The 19,853-nt window shown below is 40.3% G+C and overlaps 1 protein-coding gene across 10 annotated transcripts in view; it reads left to right on the top strand.

The window, feature by feature from the left end:
- The first annotated feature begins 1,700 nt into the window (after positions 1–1,700).
- The window catches only part of PTPRM (protein tyrosine phosphatase receptor type M), a 1,075,005-nt gene continuing 1,056,852 nt past the window's right edge, over positions 1,701–19,853 (top strand). For 7 of the 10 annotated variants that reach the window (XM_073631370.1, XM_073631374.1, XM_073631369.1 and 4 more), the window contains exon 1: positions 1,701–2,107. In XM_073631370.1, coding sequence (XP_073487471.1) covers positions 2,032–2,107 — 76 coding nt within the window. In that variant the 5' untranslated portion in view covers positions 1,701–2,031. The remainder of the gene's footprint in view (positions 2,108–19,853) is intronic. The other 3 variants (XM_073631376.1, XM_073631372.1, XM_073631375.1) reach the window with 1 other exon arrangement.

Genomic DNA, 19,853 nt, shown 5'->3' with positions numbered 1-19,853 from the left:
AAAATGCAGATGGACTAACCTAACATGCTTTGATTGTGAACATGTATCATAGGAACCAGTGTTGCCAACCTACCAGATTGAAATTTACTGACACCCAAAATTTACTGGCACAGCCAAGTTATTACTGGCATTTCAGTTACAAAATTACAGTTTTAAGTGCAGATTTCAGTATTGTGACTACATACAAGTACAATATGCAATTAGCAATGTGATTTGGGGTAGAAATTAGGGCAAAAAACATATTTCTTATTTTATTTTCAATATAATAAATAAGTTGCTCAGGGACAGGGCAGTCTCTCTCCATGCCAGGTGGTCCCTTCAGTTCAGTCCCTTCCAGCCCAAATAGCACTGACAGTCCCGCCCCCGCTTGCCTTGCTCCTGTTCCACACAAGAGGCTCCGGTTGCTCGGCTCAGCTCCCTTGCACTATGACATCACATGAGATGTTCAGGCACCGCCTCCGCCAGATCCACCCCCTGCCCACCCCGCCCTAACACACTGTAGAAGGCACTCGGATGGTTTGGTCAGCTCCAGGCAAAAACTGCAGAGCCGAGCATCACAGCCATATTTTTTGCTGGCAACCTTTTGCTGTCACTGGCATTTACTGGCAGGAGAGAAGTGCCAGTTTTTTACTGGTTGCTAGTAAAAATACTGACGGTTGGCAACACTGATAGGAACCCATGTTAAAAAAAATGTGCTGCATTTCTGCAAAATGCAAACAGCATGAAAAAACACATTAGTGTGAATGGAGCCTTTAACCCCCCCGGCGGTATTCCCGAGTCTGGCTCGGGGTGGATTTTCAGTACCAAAAGCGGTAACCCCGAGCCAGACTCGGGATCGCATTGCAGGATCCTTGTAGAGGATACTTACCTTGTCCCCTGGATCCTGAGATGTCTCCCTGCTGTGATCTGCGAGACGCTGTGTTTCGCTTCATTTTACAGTGCCGAGCTCCGTTCCCTGCGAGCGTTGCGACGCATGGGGACAGATTTTGGCGCCAAATTCAAAAAGTAAAAAACACAGTATAGATACAGTATACTGTAATCTTATAGATACAGTTACAGTACACATCCCCTTTGTCCCTAGTGGTTTGTCCCGTGCCCTGCATGCAGTTTTATATTATAAATACTATTCTTTCTGCCGGGAAACTGGAGATTGTCCATAGCAACCACATTATTTGTTATAATTATTTATAGTTCTTTATTATATTATAATATATGATTTCGTGTTTCAAACTTTATCATACCCGGGATATCTACTAGACTCTTGTTTGGATAGATTTAAGTGTATTATTACTAAGATTTACAGGCCTACAATATAAAACGCCAAATTTCCATGCAAAATAATTGTACCACATGCAGCATCAAAAATCTGAAATAATCATACCGCCAGGGAGGTTAACTATTCAAAATGAGAAAAAAAAATGTTTGCTATAAGATAATACTCTTCAAGTAAATGATATAAAAATGAGACTTTTATGAAAATGATCAATAACAATATGATGACCGTGACTCAGAATTGTAGACTAATGCGCTCCTCTTCCTCCCGGCTACAAGAAGTCACCCCGGAGCTCAGCCTGCGCTCTTCTCACTTGTGCCGATCATCAGTAGACGTCTTCGCCCCCTAGCGGCTCAGTGCCGGTACAGCGGGAGGAGCGCACATCTAGAGGGAGCCCGGCGCTGCCTCCTCCATCTAGTACCGGGAGGGGCTGCAAGTCAGCGCCAGAGTTCCAAATCCAGCAGGCAGAGAGTGCGAGAGGCGGTGCGCTGGCAGTGGCGGAGAGGAGCTGCAGCAGGACACACTCGTATTACTACTCTATGCAGGGAACAGGCTGGGAGCCAGTGACACTCCCCTCCACATAGGACTCCTCCAGCCAAGTGGGACATTGGGGACAAGGGACATCCAAACTTCACTCTGACTCCAGCCATGGACAGGGAGTGACAACCACACCCGCCTTACTTTCTACTCTTCTTCCTTGTCATCGCTCATTTCTCCAACTCTCACAACTTCTGCTATTTGGAGACCCTGGACCTGCCATGGGGAAAATATTTGCAACTTGCCTGCTGACTTTGGCTGGACTTCTGCCTGCTGTGGCTGCTGGACCGTACACTGGTGAGTGAGGATTGGTGGGGATGTACTAACATCGGGATGTACTAACATCGGGATGTACTAAGATCTGGAGTTTGACAGGACAGGCAGATCCAGGAGCTGTCAGAGCTCCGATTCCCATGGATGATGGGACCATAGATGGTGGGGTAGATAGCCAGGCAGGCTCAGTTTCCCTCCTAGACAAAAGTGCCCCATCTTATTTGTAAATATTGTGACAGTTATGAGTCCACTGAGATTTGTAGGTTCCAGACACCTGGCTGAAATTAAGATCCTTATTCTGGTGTTATAACTTAGCAAACTGAACCTGATAGGGTGACAAAGTGTTAACATGCATTCTTTTTTTTTAACCATGTGACTGTTATTTTTAAATCTCACTGGGCACCACTGTCACATTTTAAATGCATACAGTATCCTTATGTATATACGTGATCTTTTTTTAATATTTCTTTGAAAGTATCCTTTTGCTTTTCTCATATAATTAAGTAATGTTTATTTATCTTAGACTTATTTTATGTTTTTTATTTTCTATTCATTTATGTTATGTTTATTTATTTTAAATTTATTTTATGTTTTTTTTAATATATTTGTTTATGCTATGTTTATTTATCTTAGATTTATTTTATCTTTTTTTATATTCATTTATGTTATTTTTTTAATCTAAGATTTATTTTATATTTTTTTTTATATTAATTTCTGTTATTTTTATTTATATGCATTTATGTTATGTTTATTTATGTTATGTTTATTTATGTTATATTTATTTATGTATTTTTTCCTTATCCTGGTGTGTTAGCTTTGTGAATTGCGCCATTCTGTGTTCTGTGAATAAAACGAGAGGCAGACTTTGGGGAAGTTTCCCAGCAGCCGCCTGTGTGGGTTGCAGTTCCTCTTTCACTGGATGATTAGCTGAACGTGTGGGATCTCTGGGATAGAAGTGGCTGAGGGCGATCGGGGTATAGTTATTCTACTTCTGTAGGAGCTCAGCACTGTATCCAGAGTCTCATCTCCATCCGTATCGTCCTCATCCGCTCACTGATGGCCAATCTCTGTAAACACGATCATGTCCTCTAATTGTTTCGTGAGCAGAGCAAGTAGTAAACAAAGGCACACATGACACCAGATCACCGGTTAGTGTGGAAAGCAGCCAGCCAGGGGGTGAGGAGATCAGCTCCTGTGCCAAGGATGAGTGATCCATGGCTGGGTAGACATGGCTCTCATGCTTGTGCTGTCTTCGGGGACCAGGATTTTTTTTTATTTTCCATGTGAAGATAAATCTGGGCAGATAGGCATGGCTGATAGCTGCTGATCTCCTCTCGGAGGCTGGAGATCTCACCATGTAGACACATCATGTGCGCAGCCATGGAAGGACCTGTCAGAAAAGACTTCCTATCAGAACTTTTCACACCGTCCATACACTCCTTATTGTTTACATATACATCCCAGTAATAACACACTGGGGATGTGTATTTCATATTTACTTCTGCAATGCATATTTCCATATATGTGCATTTTTTGACTTTTATTAATATTTTTCTATTGCTAATTAGAATTTTCCCAGAACAGATCAAAGAGTAACGGCGATGTGCAGGATGCAATAACCTACAGCAACCAATCAGATTTCAGTTAACAGCAGCCAACGCACAGAAAGACGATTTCCAAGTGGATTTACATAGGGCTGTTTATGGAGGACCCCAGCACAAGTCAGGGTAGTCCTGGGACTGTCATACAAAAAAAGGGACTTTTTGTCTTTAGTAATAATATTGGGACATAGGACAAAGTTGCTTCAAGACTGCCACCCCATATTCTAGATGTTCCCTTCCATATGGGAAAGTTGTGTGGTGGTATAAGTGACCTGATTTTCCACGTTTTGCTGTAACACACAGGACGGCTTATTATTATCTACTTTCCCAGCTTGTTCTCCCAGTTTCCCTTTTCCTTTTTCATTTCATCCACTTTTCAGTCTTCTTATTCTCCACCCTATTTCCTCTTCGCTCTTATCTTCCCAGCTGCTTTCCTGCTCCCCCTTAATTAAAGTAAACAGGGTAATTTCCTCTTGGACTTGTCATGTCCTGCTCAGACACCAAAGTCCCAGAGAACAATGGCGTTCGGGCCCCACAAGCGAGCGGGAAGAACCAGGTGCACTTGCCTGCTAGCCTGGCTGTGGGATGAGTGCAGCCTAGCAAGGCATGAATACTGCCACTGTCAGCGCCTCTGTAAAGTTCTATCAGCAGAGCCATGCTGCTCATCAGTTCAGCTTTGTCATCGCTCATACTATAGAACTGTATTCGATAGCACAGCTCTTTAATAAGGATATTTTATTGTCATTCCAAAAACATGCTATACGTGAAATAAATAAAATAAGCTATAAGGTCCTGGTGAACAGAAAAAAAAATCAAAGCAAACAAATAAAGAAAAATAAATAAATAAGTTAAATAAATAAGCTCCTAGTAAGCCAGGTTATCGGTGTTATGAAATACAGCAATGTGTATAGGCAATAAAAGCAATCAGAAACCGTATTTCATTATACGGACTGCTCTAAACTGATAAGGGAATGATTGCTGCTGTGGGTTACTGTACATCTTTGGTTTTTGCATGTTTGCTTTAAGAAGTCTGGAAGCAATCAGTAACTCTGCCACAATTGTTCTAATGTCATCAGGTACATAGAATGGCAGGGTTTTATGCCAGGCACCCATCTTTAGGGCTTTATGCCGGACACCCATCATTAGGGTTTTATGTTGGACACCCATCATTAGGGTTTTATAATGGACACCCATCATTAGGGTTTTATAATGGACACCCATCTGTAGGGTTTTATGCCGGACACCCATCATTAAGGTATCATGCCGAACACCCATCATTAGGGTTTTATGTTGGGCACCCATCATTAGGATTTTATGTTGGACACCCATCCTTAGGGTTTTATAATGGACACCCATCATTAGGGTTTTATAATGGACATCCATCATTAGGGTTTTATGCCGGACACCCATCATTAGGGTTTTATGCTGGACACCCATCATTAGGGTTTTATGTTGAGCACCCATAATTAGGGTTTTTATGCTGGGCACCTATCATCAGGGTTTTATGTTGGACACCCATCTTTAGGGCTTTATGCCGGACACCCATCATTAGGGTTTTATAATGGTCACCCATCCTTAGGGTTTTTTAATGGACATCCATCATTAGGGTTTTATGCCGGACACCCAATATTAGGGTTTTTATGCTGGGCACCCATAATTAGGGTTTTTATGCTGGGCACCTATCATTAGGGTTTTATGTTGGACACCCATCATTAGGGATTTATAATGGACATCCATCATTAGGAAATATGGAATACTTTTTTATTAGTTAAAAGGAGTAAAAGTACCTCCATGTAGGTTGGAAAGTGATTTTGATCTATATACATATGGCCGATAGTGAACTGCTAGTTCGTTTTTTTTTTTTTTGAACAGTAGATGCCCAGACCAAGTTTAGCAGCATCAGTAGTCATCATTTAACTTGGCAGTAATTCTTTGAATAATTTGTCTGTTTGGTAGCAGGTCTGAGAACTACGTACAAGCACAGGTCTGAGAACTACATACACACACAGTTCTGAGAACTACGTACATTCACAGGTATGAGAACTACATACATACACAGGTCTGAGAACTACGTACATGCACTGTTCTGAGAACTATGTACATGCACCGGTCTGAGAACTACGTACATACACAGGTCTGAGAACTACATACATGCACAGGTCTGAGAACTACGTACATGCACAGGTCTGAGAACTACATACATGCACAGGTCTAAGAACTACAAACATGCCCAGGTCTGAGAACTACATACATGCACAGGTTTGAGAACTACGTACATGCACAGGTCTGAGAACTACATACATGCACAGGTCTGAGAACTATGTACATGCACAGGTTTGAGAACTACGTACATGCACAGGTCTGAGAACTACATACAAGCACAGGTCTGAGAACTACATACATGCACAGGTTTGAGAACTACGTACATGCACAGGTCTGAGAACTACTTACATGTTCAGGTCTGAGAACTACGTACATGCACAGGTCTGAGAACTACGTACATGCACAGTTGCACATTCCTAGTTCTCTGCTGCAAGGTTAATGTACTCCTAACATAGGGCATTTTTCATGCCATGAAGGAGTTAATCTGAGGATCCCAAGCAATCTTGAGCTAGCGTTAAGACCCACCAACTTATTAGACATCATAAATTACTTTTAATAGCCTACTACGCAGAAAGTCATTTTAGTGAAATATAAGCCACGGCGATTTAAAGAGGAACATAATGGGACATTTTAATACAGTATGTCATACAGCTATATTTCTGCTTTTATTTCCTCTTGTCCGGTAGATGATCACTGAGCCTAGTAGTAAGGTCATGTTATGAAACAGACTCATGGAGTGATGTTGGCTTGATTGCTGGATACACATCAGACTGTTCATGTGTCTGATAGCCTGATATTGAAACCATGCTTCATGCTGTTATTGGGGATTCTGTCAGCAGCCAGTGTTCTAATAACCATCTAGATAGGATTCATAAAGTTTCATTATGTTCTACAGGTTGTATTATAAAGGGTGAAGGTTTCCGGTATAATTTCTCAGTTTTGCGTTTTTAATACAATATTTATGTAGACATCCCTTGTAAATAGTCACTGTCCTTCAGTATTTGAAGAATTTCCTTATGTGCTTTACATTAAACTTATAATAACGATTCTTAGATTGAAGGTTATAAAGCGAACGCTTTTTTCACTTATTAATCAGGCAACAAATTGGCAGTATTGGCATCTTTTTAATAGGTGACACATGCAGAAAGTTCCATAAAAGCTGAATAAAAGTAGAGTTCCCCGCTCTGTGATGGGACATTTTACTAAGAGTAAATTTAATGAACCAATTGCTGTACGTCCAAGTTCCTTCTTTTATGGTGACAGTATAGGGTAAAGAATAGACATCAGCTTTACTGCTCATTATAAGTGATTAGTAAGGTCCTAATTGAACCAAACCAGCAAGGCTTCACAAAATAGCCCTGACATTTTACTTCCTAATGTGTTAACATTTTCTGTATCAGAGCAGAAGGAAATTGCTCCCGTTGTGTTTTTCTTTATTCTAAATGTAACATTTTCCTATACTTGTGCTGAATACCTGCCCATTTCCTGCGTTTGAGTAATATCCTGCTATTTAAGTTCAGGCTGCTATTCAATTAGGCAGGTCTGCTTTGCTTACCCAAAGGAAGAATAATCTTATTTTATTATAAGATTCTTTACTGTAATTCCTTGTGTGGTGGGTTCTTTTCAAATAAAGGTCATTTCATATAGTATTATGTACAAGCCTGTATTCCTCACTTAGAAATAGTCTTATAGATTTGTATTTAGAATCTCAACTTATTTTAATACTAACAAGACTACAGTGATGGCTCCTGTTTTATAGACTCTTGATCTCCATTTGCGGTTTTAGTCTGCCTAGTCCTGTCTGTGAGATCTGAAAGATCCCGGAGGGAATGAGAAATAAGAGATGTAACACAGCAGAAGATTGTAACATTAAATAACATAATAGGATTCTTGCTTACTATATCTAATACATTTCCCAGTAGGCCTGCCTAATTGAAAAGCAGATTTAAACTATTTGATTAATGTTTCAGTTTCTTCACACATCTGTTTATCATATTTATTGTGTTTAAATAGAAATAATTGGAAAAAAGGGTGCACTCAAGTGTGTGTGCCTACGAGTCAGTCTATCTATCTATCTATCTATCTATCTATCTATCTATCTATCTATCTATCTATCTATCTTGTTTCTGTTTTCTATATGTTTCTCAGTAAGTATATATATATTTGTGTACCCCTCTGTCTAAATCTGGCCATACACTATACAATCAAATTGTATAATTTCTATAGAGTCTCCTTTACATTTACCAAAACTATGTAATAGGAGGACACATTTACAAAATTAATATTTGTATCAATGCAGGTAGGCCCTTGTACTACATAGTTGAAAGTAGCGCTAAAGGAGATTGTGCAATCAGATTGTATAGCGTATGGCCACTTCTAAGTGTGTGTACATATGAGTCTATCTATCTATCGATCTATCTATCTATCTATCTATCTATCTATCTATCTATCTATCTATCTCGGTTTATCTATCGGGCTATCTATTGGCCTGTCTGTCTGTCTATTGTTTTTCTGTTTGTCAATATGTTTGTTTATCTGTCTGCCCATCTATCTAAAGCTACAATGAACTCAGCAAGGTACAATTTTGTGAACATCACTTTTTCTGCGATGTGTTAGAACGTTGCAGATCTGAAAGCTGTCTCTCATAGTGCCACAGAAATAGTTTTGAGAAACACCCCAGCCCTCTTTCAGTATCCTTTTGTCTTTATCAACACATCCTTCCCCTGCCCGCAGTGCATTGCTGGGCTTTGTAATAGTCTGTGAGCGTCTGAACTACATTTTGTAAAACTCCCGACTTTCCCTCTTTCATAATAGCCTGTCTGTGAATACATGGCAGAGATACTGTGTGCCGTGTTCCAATTTTCCATTGCATTGAGAGGGAAGGCTCCATCAGACATTCTTTACGAGCTGAAGTAAGCCAGATTGTAAAAATTCAAAAAGGAAAGAAAACTTTGGATTGCAGTAGCCTAACGTACTGGTCCTCAAAGCCCATGTAGTTTAGCTTGACTAAGAATAGCAGGGTGACAGGATTTTACTTATTGCTTGTTCAGTATATTGAGCAGTGGGGGTACGGTGTCAAAAAGAAATGATTTTGTCATAAAGTATGTCACAACTTGAGAAGCATTTCCATTATCACAAGATTCACAACCTTCCTCGATTCTTATCTTTTGAAATGTACCTACACTCCAACAGTGAACTCTTTTTATTTGATCCTTTTGGGTTGGTTCAGCATAACATTGAAAGCTTTTGTTATATCTGATAAGTGACAAAAAAATTCATCCTTCCATAAATGTATCGCCGGTATTTTTATAGCATTAGCAATTTACGCAGAACTTTTTCTTATTGTACATTCACATCAGTCCTTGCCCTCAAGGAGCTTACAGGTCCATGCATTGGGGCACATACTAGGACCAATTTAGATAGGAACCTATTAACCCACCAGCATGTCTTTAGAGTGTGGGAAGCAACCCACACAAGCACAGGGGGAACATACAAGCTCCATGCAGATGATGCCCTGACCGGGATTTAAACGGTAGACTACAGTGGTCCACAACAGAAGTACTAAGCCCCTGTGCTTTCCTGTAATCTTAATCAATGTTATAAGCGCTTTCCAGTTCACCTCTCTATACTACAGAACACCTCCCCCTATGTTTTAGAGAGGAGAAGAGGGAGAGATATTCTGTTGACCAAATCAGGATGACAGTGCTTTATAGATACAATACAGTGAGCGTTTCACCTTCAAACAGGAAGTGCATTACTGTCAGAATCCCCTGGTGAAATGAAAGGGAAAGAGGAAAATAAATGCCGCTACCACATCTAAGGACAAAGCTTCAGTACTTTATATTGTATTTTTGTTTTTGGGTTTAGACACACTAGGAGTACTTATACTGGATTAGTCTCACCAAATCAGGATGACAGTGCTTTATAGATACAATACAGTGAGCGTTTCACCTTCAGACAGGAAGTGCATTACTGTCAGAATCCCCTGGTGAAATGAAAGGGAAAGAGGAAAATAAATGCCGCTACCACATCTAAGGACAAAGCTTCAGTACTTTATATTGTATTTTTGTTTTTGGGTTTAGACACACTAGGAGTACTTATACTGGATTAGTCTCACTGTTCACTCATTGCCTTGTTTCTGGAAAGCAGGCTCCGTGGTTTCAGAAATTATCTGCAGTGCCACCTGCTGGTGAATTCAAGATCACAATCTATCCTTGTTTGTCATGGTGGTTTTTTGGATCCTATATCGCTATTCATATGGATTTTAGTCTACTGAGCAATACACATTACATTATTACAGTAGGTACAATAAATACAGTAGGTATACATACATTGTAGTAGGTTGTTCCACTGTTATATGTAAGAGATTAACTAGGGTTGGCTAATGGGTTGTGTAAATCTGTTGATACCTCTAAAGTGACTTTATCATCTTGCCCTTTTATACAGAGAGTATATACTTACTTTAAAAGTCAGTACTAGCTTTTATCACTCTACATATAGCACATTCAGGAATAAAGAGACTCTGTGACTTTGTCTATTCTGGGCAAAATTACAGGGTCTCTTTAAAGCCCATCCTCCAACTTACCTTCACAGTGCAACTCCATTACACCTTCCTCCATTGCAGCTGCCAAAAATGGTACCTTTTCTACTTGTTATTGGGGGTCATGTGACCTCCTCCCAAGCTAATCTGGTCTAGATTTCAATCACTAAGCCCAAACACTGTCACATGATGGAGATGTTCCAACATCAGTTGACACATGGTATTTTGTGGCGACTGCAATGGATGAAGGAGTGGCGGGTGAGTACAACAGGGTTGGGGCCATGAATAGACAAGGTGACAGAGTCTCTTTAGTCCTGAATGTGCTATAGGTGCTGTAATGAAAGCTACTACTGACCTTTAAAGTAAGTCTATATTCTTTACCAGTTTAGGCTTAGTGGTTTGCACCTCTGCCTTGCAGCACTGTGGTCCTTGGTTCAAGTTCCGGTCAGGGCCCTATTTTCATGTTCTTCTGTGCTTGCATGGATTTCCTTGAGGTACTCTGGTTTTCTCTCACAACTGTAAGAAATACTGGTAGGTTCACTGTCTTCTGTCTAAAATTGGCCCTAGTATGATGTTCTATTGAGCACACCCAAGATACCTCCTTTTCCGTCTGCCCCAACAGCAAATAAAGAGCTTTAAATCCCCAGGGAAAAAAGTGCTATAGAAATACAAATTACTTAAAATATAATCATAACATAACAGACCAACCTTCAAGATTTGCATTAGGCATCCTTAGATTCCTGTATTTTAACTTTACAGCATCCACCACTATCCTGATTCACTATATACCTGATCAAACCATATGGTAGCTAATATTAATATTTCAAAGACACAGATTTTATTGGGCTAAATATGCCTTCCTCGCCTTTCACATGACATGAACAGACAGGGGGTAGAGTGAAATACCATGAGTATCGAGTACCCAGGAGTAGCTGGTTTTCTCAGACCTCAGAGTGGATCAGGGCCATATATGTGTGGAGGGGCTTTGCTAATGGTAAGAGTTGGCATAGGTTTTTGTCTTCTAGGAGAAATAATTCTAGCATTCAGTAAACAATGCCCTTCATTATTTCACATATTTTTCTAATAAGTAAATGCAGACCAAGCTGTACAGCAGGAGTGATAGAGAAGGAATTTGTGAGAATCGTTGTACCTGGCTCTTTTATAAGTCCAGCTTTTTAGATGTTTTTCCTCCTCAACTAAACAAAACAAAAAAAAAAAAAAAAAAGGAAATTCTGACTCCAGGGTCCACAGATATCATTATACATCCTTTTCTGGGTTCATGTCCTCCAGGTGCCCCAGCAGAGTCAGGGCAAGTATCCTGGTCAGAGAGCCAAATACGTCAAAAAGACTACGTAGTCATCTGACCTATCCTGCTAGCCCGTGTGGAAACCATGACCTGATAGTGTTACTTCAGGAAATGCTGCTAGAGATTTAGACCTTTATGCATGAAGGGTGATGAGCAAACTCATCTCCATTTGGAGGGCTGTGGCCCCTCATTGCTGAAAACCAGCTTCAGTGTTGGATGGGACATAATGCATATTGGTTGAGGTGGGTAGAAAAGATCTTCTGGCAGCGGGGATGGGTTCTGTTTTCTGTAATTTAAGAGAAATAAGAATGTCTTTTATGAACATATAATTTTTTCAAAGCATCGTTAACCTAAAAATAATTTTGTTCGATAGTTTTGTGTCATATGCAAAAATGATTAGATTACCTACAGATGGGAAGATAAACCAGTGCATTTACTGTAGTGATTTACTTGACTCCTTTCTATACTGTATATATTTTGCATACTTTGTACTAGTTTGTCTCAATATAAGTATGCATATCTGATATCCAGAGGTCCAATGGTCCATGGGCTGCGGGCCACAGTCACAGCCATGATCTTCTGGGTTCTGTGCCAATGGCTTCCCCTCTCCACACTAACCACATGAGTTCAGTTGTTCAGCACCTCTGGCATTCACAGAACATTTTTTTCACTGAAAACAAGATGTTTTCTAATTGGGAGAGGTGGAGAGAAGGGACAGTGATGTCATAAACTTCACCTTGTCCAGTCAGAGTACATCTTTTATTCACTTAAAAAAGCAAGACAAAAAGAAAAAAAAGCATTTGAATGGTAGCAAAGAGTGTCTCCTGCTCCTCCATGCCAGGGCCTTTATTCTACTTGAAGAGTTTTCTCAATTGGTGGTACTGTATTTGTCAAATAATTTATATTGGCCCTCACAGAATGTCATTATCTCTAAATGGACACCCCATAATACTTATTAAATTTAGATCATATTGACCAAAGCCTGTAAAATAAATCCCAGCTAGAAGAGGGGAGAACCTAAATTCTTGTACATAAATTGATGTCAAGGGTCAACTTTTGACTTAAGGTGGACCATGCCATTAAAAAACTTATAAAGATGTGTGCCTATTTCTGTTTTCTTACTTGTAAGTGACCTTATATACAAAGATATCACAAAAAAAGCAGAAAATGAGCGGGGAACTCTGCTCCATGCATCAATTTGTTTCTCAAGTTTTTCTCAAATTCACAGTTTTTACTTGTTGATCCATTTTGTTTTAGTTCTTTCTGTTTTGTTCACAACCTTTACATTGCTCTTGATGGAACGTGGAAAGGTCAGCCACTGCATTATTATGCAGTGTTTGAAATGATGTTCCCATCTCAAGAAGTTTAATATAAAAAGACACACTGTGTTGTCAGTCTTTGAATATCATTTTGAATTTCACTTTAGAAGAAAATTAGTTTTTACTCAGGTTGCTTTGAAAGTATATTGAGGGGTTTGGATTGTGAACTTTAGAGTTGTCTGCTGTCCAAATCATTAACAGTAAATGTGTGAAAACAGTGAGAGATGAAAGAGTCTAATTATCAGTAGATTCCGTTATTATTTATTTCGATGACAATTTGATATCAGAATATTTAATGAAATTACTTGATGACTTAATTAGTAACTTTCTATAACAATTCTGTCTTGGTTTCTAAGGGCTAATGATTAAAGCCAACTTTTAAGGTTTGTTTTTAGCTTGGATAGAGTGGGGAAGAGTCTGTGACCCCATTTGGGAGATTTCCTATCACAGGAAGCCACAGCAGCGATCAAACCCGATAGAGGTTCTAACTGCTCCTCCCTATTCTACTAAGCCAAAATATTTTTTTTTATATAATATGTGACAAACCGACCCTGGACAGGGGCTTTTGGAGAGGACTAGGGGCAAGCCACATACCCACTGATTATGGCCCATGGAGAGAGCAGATCATTCTCTAATGATGGACAGCCACATGATGAATGCTGAGAGTGAGGCTTGGATTAATTCTCTGAATAGAGACAATAAAGCTTCCCTTCTGGAGTGGTTGGAAAGATGTAATAATAATCTTGTACAGGTTAATGGTCAGAGGAAATACAGTGTCCTTCCTGCAGACTGGGTTGGAGAAGCCCTCCACTTGAGACAGAAATATTTATCAACAATATCCCTCAAGAAATCTATGAAGATAAATTAATTCCACCTTTTCAGACTGGCAGACATTGTATATGTTTGTATCATAGACTGTTGTAGACTTTTGTCGGACAGTCTGAGGTGGGGTGGGATCACTGTTTGTTATGTGTGTTTTTGTCCCAATGTGTGCCTCCTAGGTGTGCATTATCATTGTTAATTAAGTCACCTATTGTTTCTGTCTGTCTGATCATCTCTTGGAGATGTGATGAATGTTGTGACCACTTTACCTTGCTATGGACCGGGATGTTATGTGTTTATGCTTATAATAATTTGTAATGTACGCTGTATCCAGGGTTGTGGGCTGGGTGCCGGATGGTCTGGTCACTTAGGCTGGTTTAGGTGGCTAATTGTTAATTAGTTCATGTTAATTAGATCACTGTCCATTATTAGTTTCTAGAGGTGGATTAGTATACTGTTTATGTTGGCTGTTCCTTAGCTATAATAATTATATTCCTGTATACAGTTTCCTTTGCATATGATAATGTGATTAGGATCACTTGATTTGGTGTGCTGTATATTTTGTGATTTTACAATAACGAGGTCCAGTTCCATTTTGCACCTAAGCTCGTGTCATCTAGATTCTTAGGTGCAATATTCAGCTATAATACCTGGTTCCAGGGTCCAGACTGGAATGAAGCTATATCTTGACGGAAGCCCTCAAGCTGGGGGCTGGACGGTTCCGTCACATATGATATATTTAGTATATATATAGATATAGATCTATAGATCTATATCTATATATATATATATATCTATATATATCTCAAACCAGATACCCAGACTAATTTGTTGACTGTACTTGCCTCACCTTATACAGCAGTCGTTATCTCACAGGAAAAAGATGAAAGTGTTCACTTTTACAATCAGGGTGGTTTCTACATTTTTAACCCTTTGCTAGATTAGACACTATTCAAATCTAGTTTACAGCTGACAAGAAAGAATTGCAGGCACAGTACAGACAGGGTTAAAAAACATGTGAACCCTAAGGGCCCTTTCACACGGACGTGTCCGTGTACAGGCTCCGCTTTGCTCAGCGGGGGATCGCTCCGTTGATCCCCACTGAGCAGGCAGATGACAGGTTTGTCTCTGCACACTGTGCGGGGACTGACCGGTCAGAGCGCCGCTCTCCTCTATGGGGGATCGGATGAAGATGTAGAGTCCGTTTTCATCCGATCCGCAGACGGATGGAAAAGCAGGGTTTTCCTCAGTCACACTTTAGCGGATCGGATTGGGTCGGAAGTCAGCGGACATGTCACCGCTGACATCCATCGCTCCATAGACCTGTATGGAGCATCCATTCAGGTCTGCCTAAAAAACTGACAAGTGGACCTTAACGGTCCACCCGTGTGAAAGGTGCCTTACCTTGTAAAATGGCACATTCAGTTTAAAATAAAAATACAAGGCAAAACGTGTGTATAGATATAAAAAAAAATAGTACCTTTTTTTGTTTCTTTTTTTTTATAAGTGATCACATGGCCTCTGTTCTCAGCTGTATAAGAGGTATGGGTGGAGACTGTAGGGGAGTGTGTCAGCGGGAGGCAGAGAAATAACAATACACGGGTCCTCTCAGTGAAGAGCTGTGCAGAGGGATGTGTCAGCACAAGTCTGATCATTGGAGGGTAGGCAGCCTGTGCTCCCAGCACAGCCAAAAAACTGACTATGTTGGGAAGGATGTGCTTCAATGACTAGCGTGGTCACTTTGAAATAAAAAAGCTGGAGGACTGGTAGGATCACCAGGTATTTCACATAAAGGAAGACATACAAAGAGAAACCAAAGTACATGGCACAACAGACACATATCAGGAATATGAAATATTCAGGTAGCAAACACTTTAATTATGTTAAACATTATTTCACAGCTCCCATCCAAACATTACAAAGCGGGGGGAGCATGTAAGGATTTTAAGCAAGTAAAAAACTCCTAAAAAAGTAATTTAGCAATTTTTAAATATTTTTTTAAGTAATGCTATGTTAGTAGGATGTGATATGAAGTAGGCTTTTTCCATTCACTCCAGAAGGGAAGCTTTATTGTTCACCTTCTCAGGCAGAATTTCACTTTTCATAATAAATTGCATTTTAGTAGCTTTTAGAAGCATTTAGAAGCTTTTAGGTTTAATGTACACCAGGGATAGGCAACCTTTTAAGTATAGTGTGCCGAAAAATGTTTTCAAAGAAATTGAGTGTGCCGATTTTATAACAAAAAGATGTCAACTTCACACTCAATCACAAAAATGATTTTTTATAAAGTAAATGCTGTAAACTACTATAGTAGTGAGAAATTAACATCCTACACTCTCAAGCCTCAGATCGGCCCCAATTCCTACAACTCCACATCTCAGATCACTATCCCCCCTGCAAATCTGTTTCACCACTGTACCCCCCTGTTCATCTGCCCCACCACTGTACTACCCTGGACATCTGCCCCACCACTGTACCCCCTGCTTGTCTGCCCCACCACTGTACTACCCTACACATTTGCCCCACCACTGTACCACCCTGCTCATCTGCCCTGCCAATGTACCCCCTTTCTCATCTGCCCCACCAATGTACCCCCTTTCTCATCTGCCCCACCAATGTACCCCCTTTCTCATCTGCCCCACCAATGTACCCCCTTTCTCATCTGCCCCACCACTGTAACCCCCTGCACATCTGCACCACCACTGTCCTACCCTGCACATCTGCACCACCACTGTCCTACCCTGCACATCTGCCTCAGCTCTGTACCCCCTGCACATCTGCCCCAGCTCTGTACCCCCTGCTCATCTGCCCCACCACTGTAACCCCCTGCTCATTTGCCCCACCAATGTCCCCCCTTTCTCATCTGCCCCACAACTGTACCTCCTGTACATCTGTCCCACCTTTGTTCCCCCTTTCTCATCTGCCCCACGACTGTACCTCCTGCACATCTGTCCCAAAGCTGATGATCGCAGCTACAGCAAAGTTAGAGAACCAAACAATGTTTCCCATCTTTTGCAATGTGTGGGGGCACAGTGCCTCCCCCCTCAGTGCAGGTGTGGGAAATCTGAAATTGAAATGCATTAGTGTCTCACTTACACTTCCCTGTGCTGCTCTGCTGATGGGAGGGAGTCGAGTGCAGGCAAAAGAGGCTTGTGGCACCAGTGGCGGGGGTTGCCTACACCTGATGTATATGTATGTTTTACAACCTCTCCTGAACAATTTAACTTGACAGATAGTAACTGACGTTTAAAAACAGACATTTTGCTGTGTTTACATGCTGCATTTACCCACGTCTGTGTTTAGAAGTGTTTTTTTTTTCAAATAGTCAAAAATTTTAAATGCCTGTGAACGAAATGCGGCTAAACGCGAGTTACCACGTTTACAAGCTGTTACAGGCGTTTGGCGTTTCAAATGCCTCTGACCATCCGTCCTGAACGCATTTTTTTACTTTCCAAAAAATGCTTCCAAACTCAGCTGCCTAGAAATGCTTGAAAAGACCCTGTGTACATGTACTGATAAGATAACATAGAGGAGAGTCCAGGGGCAGCTGAAAAAAACTCCCAACTGCTCCTAAGGCCTCATGTACACTGCTGCTGCTAAACGGACGTTTAGGAGCAGTTGGGCATTTTTTTCAACTGCTCCTGAACTCTCCTCTATGTTATCTTATCAGTACATGTACACAGGGTCGTTTATAGTCGTTTCTAGGCAGTTGAGTTTAGAAGCATTTTTTTCAGGACGGATGTTCAGAGGCATTTGAAACGCCAAATGAATGTAACAGCGTGTAAACGCTACTAAACGTGGTAACTCCCGTTTAGCAGCATTTCGTTTACAGATGTTTTTCATTTTAACAAAAAAAATAAAATATCGCAAACGTGGCTAAACACGGCATGTAAATGCGGCTAAACTGACGTTTTTAGGCATTGGTTTCTAGCTGTCAAGTTAAATCGTTCAGAAGAGGTTAAACAATGTCCCCTGTACATGAAGCCTTAACGTCCGTTTACCAGCAGCAGTGTACATGAAGCCTTAGAAACATTTAGGAGCATTAGCATTTTGGCGTTTTTGCAGTACATGAAGACAAAAAAGAAGAAAGAAAGCTCATAAAAAGCTGCTAGTAGCATTTCAGTAGGGTTTAAAAGCAGTTAGGAGCATTCAGCATATTTTTCTGCTGGAAAAACGCTCCAAGAAACTCTACAAAAAACATTTTTTTTCTGCTCGTAGAAGCTGGAGCTCACAAAATACTAATAGTCTAAAGTAGTGTGCATGGACACATAGGATAACACTATTTAGCTTCTAAGAGCAGAAAAAATGCTAATAACAGCTTCTAGGAGCTTAAAAAAAAACGCTAGTCTGCATGGAGCCTGAATCTGCACCTCTCGGTTAGAAATGTAAAAGAAAAAATGTTTTTATCATTATTATTATTATTATTATTATTATTATACAGGATTTATATAGCGCCAACAGTTTGCGCAGCACTTTACAACATCGGGGAAAACAGTACAATGACAATACAATTCAATACAGGAGGGATTAGAGGGCCCTGCTCGTTTAATCTTACAATCATCTGGACAGCACCTTCCTCTTTACTATACCACCTCTTTTTTATTCCCACCCACTTTCCTACTTCTTCCTTTAAGGTGCCCAAACTGTACAACCTCCTTTCGATCCACCATCAGTTATGTAGTGCAAGGGCCTGCCTGATTTGATACGAAGTGAATAGATTGTTCAGTTCACTATTACATCGTTTTGGTAAACCTAAAAGAAATTGTACAGACAGTATACATTCAGATTGCATAGTATCTAGGCAGCTTTATACAAGGACATGGTAAGGAGTTGGAGTCACTCAGCTTTCATTGTTCTTGTGTGAACACACTAATTTCACATTCAGGCCCCATTCACACCTAACATACTGTAGTGGCAAGTTTTTGTCGTGTTTTTCCTGGGGCATGTTTAAGGTAGCCCATTATATACAATGGGTTGTCCTAAATGCAGTAAAGAAGCCCATGGGACATTTTGGTGTGTTGTGGTTTGCACAGTTTTCACTGTTCGTTTTGCCATGTTTGTCACATTTTTTTTGACGTGCCTTCTGCATTTGGGGTTCAACAAAAGTAGGAATACTTACAATCTGTACAATTTCTGTACAATCTCCTTCATGTTGGCCATACATGGATTGAAATTCAGCTGGTTCAGTGAGAACAGGCCCAGTTTCGATTCATGTGGGTTATTACTGGATTATTACTGTGGATTTTACAGAAGTCGATTTAAGCCTTGCTGGCAGAATGAGAGAGTAAGGAGATGACCTCATGAGGCTATTGGTGCTCTTTCACAGTCCATTCATAGGCTGAAGGAGGGAGCTGACAAAGCTGTAGTGCATAGCCACCCTGGCGGTATGATTATGTCAGATTTTTGCGTCTCAAATCGGTATAATTGTTTTGCATAGAAATTTGGCGTTTTATATTGTAGGCCTGTAATTCTTAGCAATAACACACTTAAATCTGTCCAAACAAGAGTCTAGTAGACATCCCAGGTATGATAAAGTTTGAAACACAAAATCATAAATTATAATATAATAAATAACTATAAATAATTCTAAAAAATAATAATATAATAATAATAATAATAATAATAAAATGAATTTCCTCACGATTCACTATCGCTCAATTCTGTGATAAGTGTTCTTATTTACTATCGTTGTTTTCTAGCTGGTCTAAAAACACTTTTGACGTAAAGGGACACTTTTTGGTTGCTATGGACAATCTCAAGTTTCCAGGCAGAAAGAACAGTATACCGTATATACTCGAGCATGAGTCGACCCAAATATAAGCCGAGGCACCTAATTTTACCACAAAAAACTGGGAAAACTTATTGACTCGAGTATAAGACGAGGGTGAGAAATGCGCAGCTACTGTAAGTGGAAAAGAGGGTCAACAATGCCCATTTGCAGCCTCACTGTGCCCATTTGCAGCCATAGGTCCCCCGAACTTCAAACTCAGTAGTTAAGGGTTCCTAGATGCCCCCTAGCTGCAGCCAAAATTTGAGGTCTCTGGACCCAAAGGGTCCCGAAATGGCATTGCTGCAGATG

This window comes from Aquarana catesbeiana, linkage group LG05 (genome assembly GCF_042186555.1).
Source record: "Aquarana catesbeiana isolate 2022-GZ linkage group LG05, ASM4218655v1, whole genome shotgun sequence".
Classification (NCBI taxonomy): domain Eukaryota; kingdom Metazoa; phylum Chordata; class Amphibia; order Anura; family Ranidae; genus Aquarana; species Aquarana catesbeiana.
This window is presented reverse-complemented; position numbering and strand designations above follow the sequence as displayed.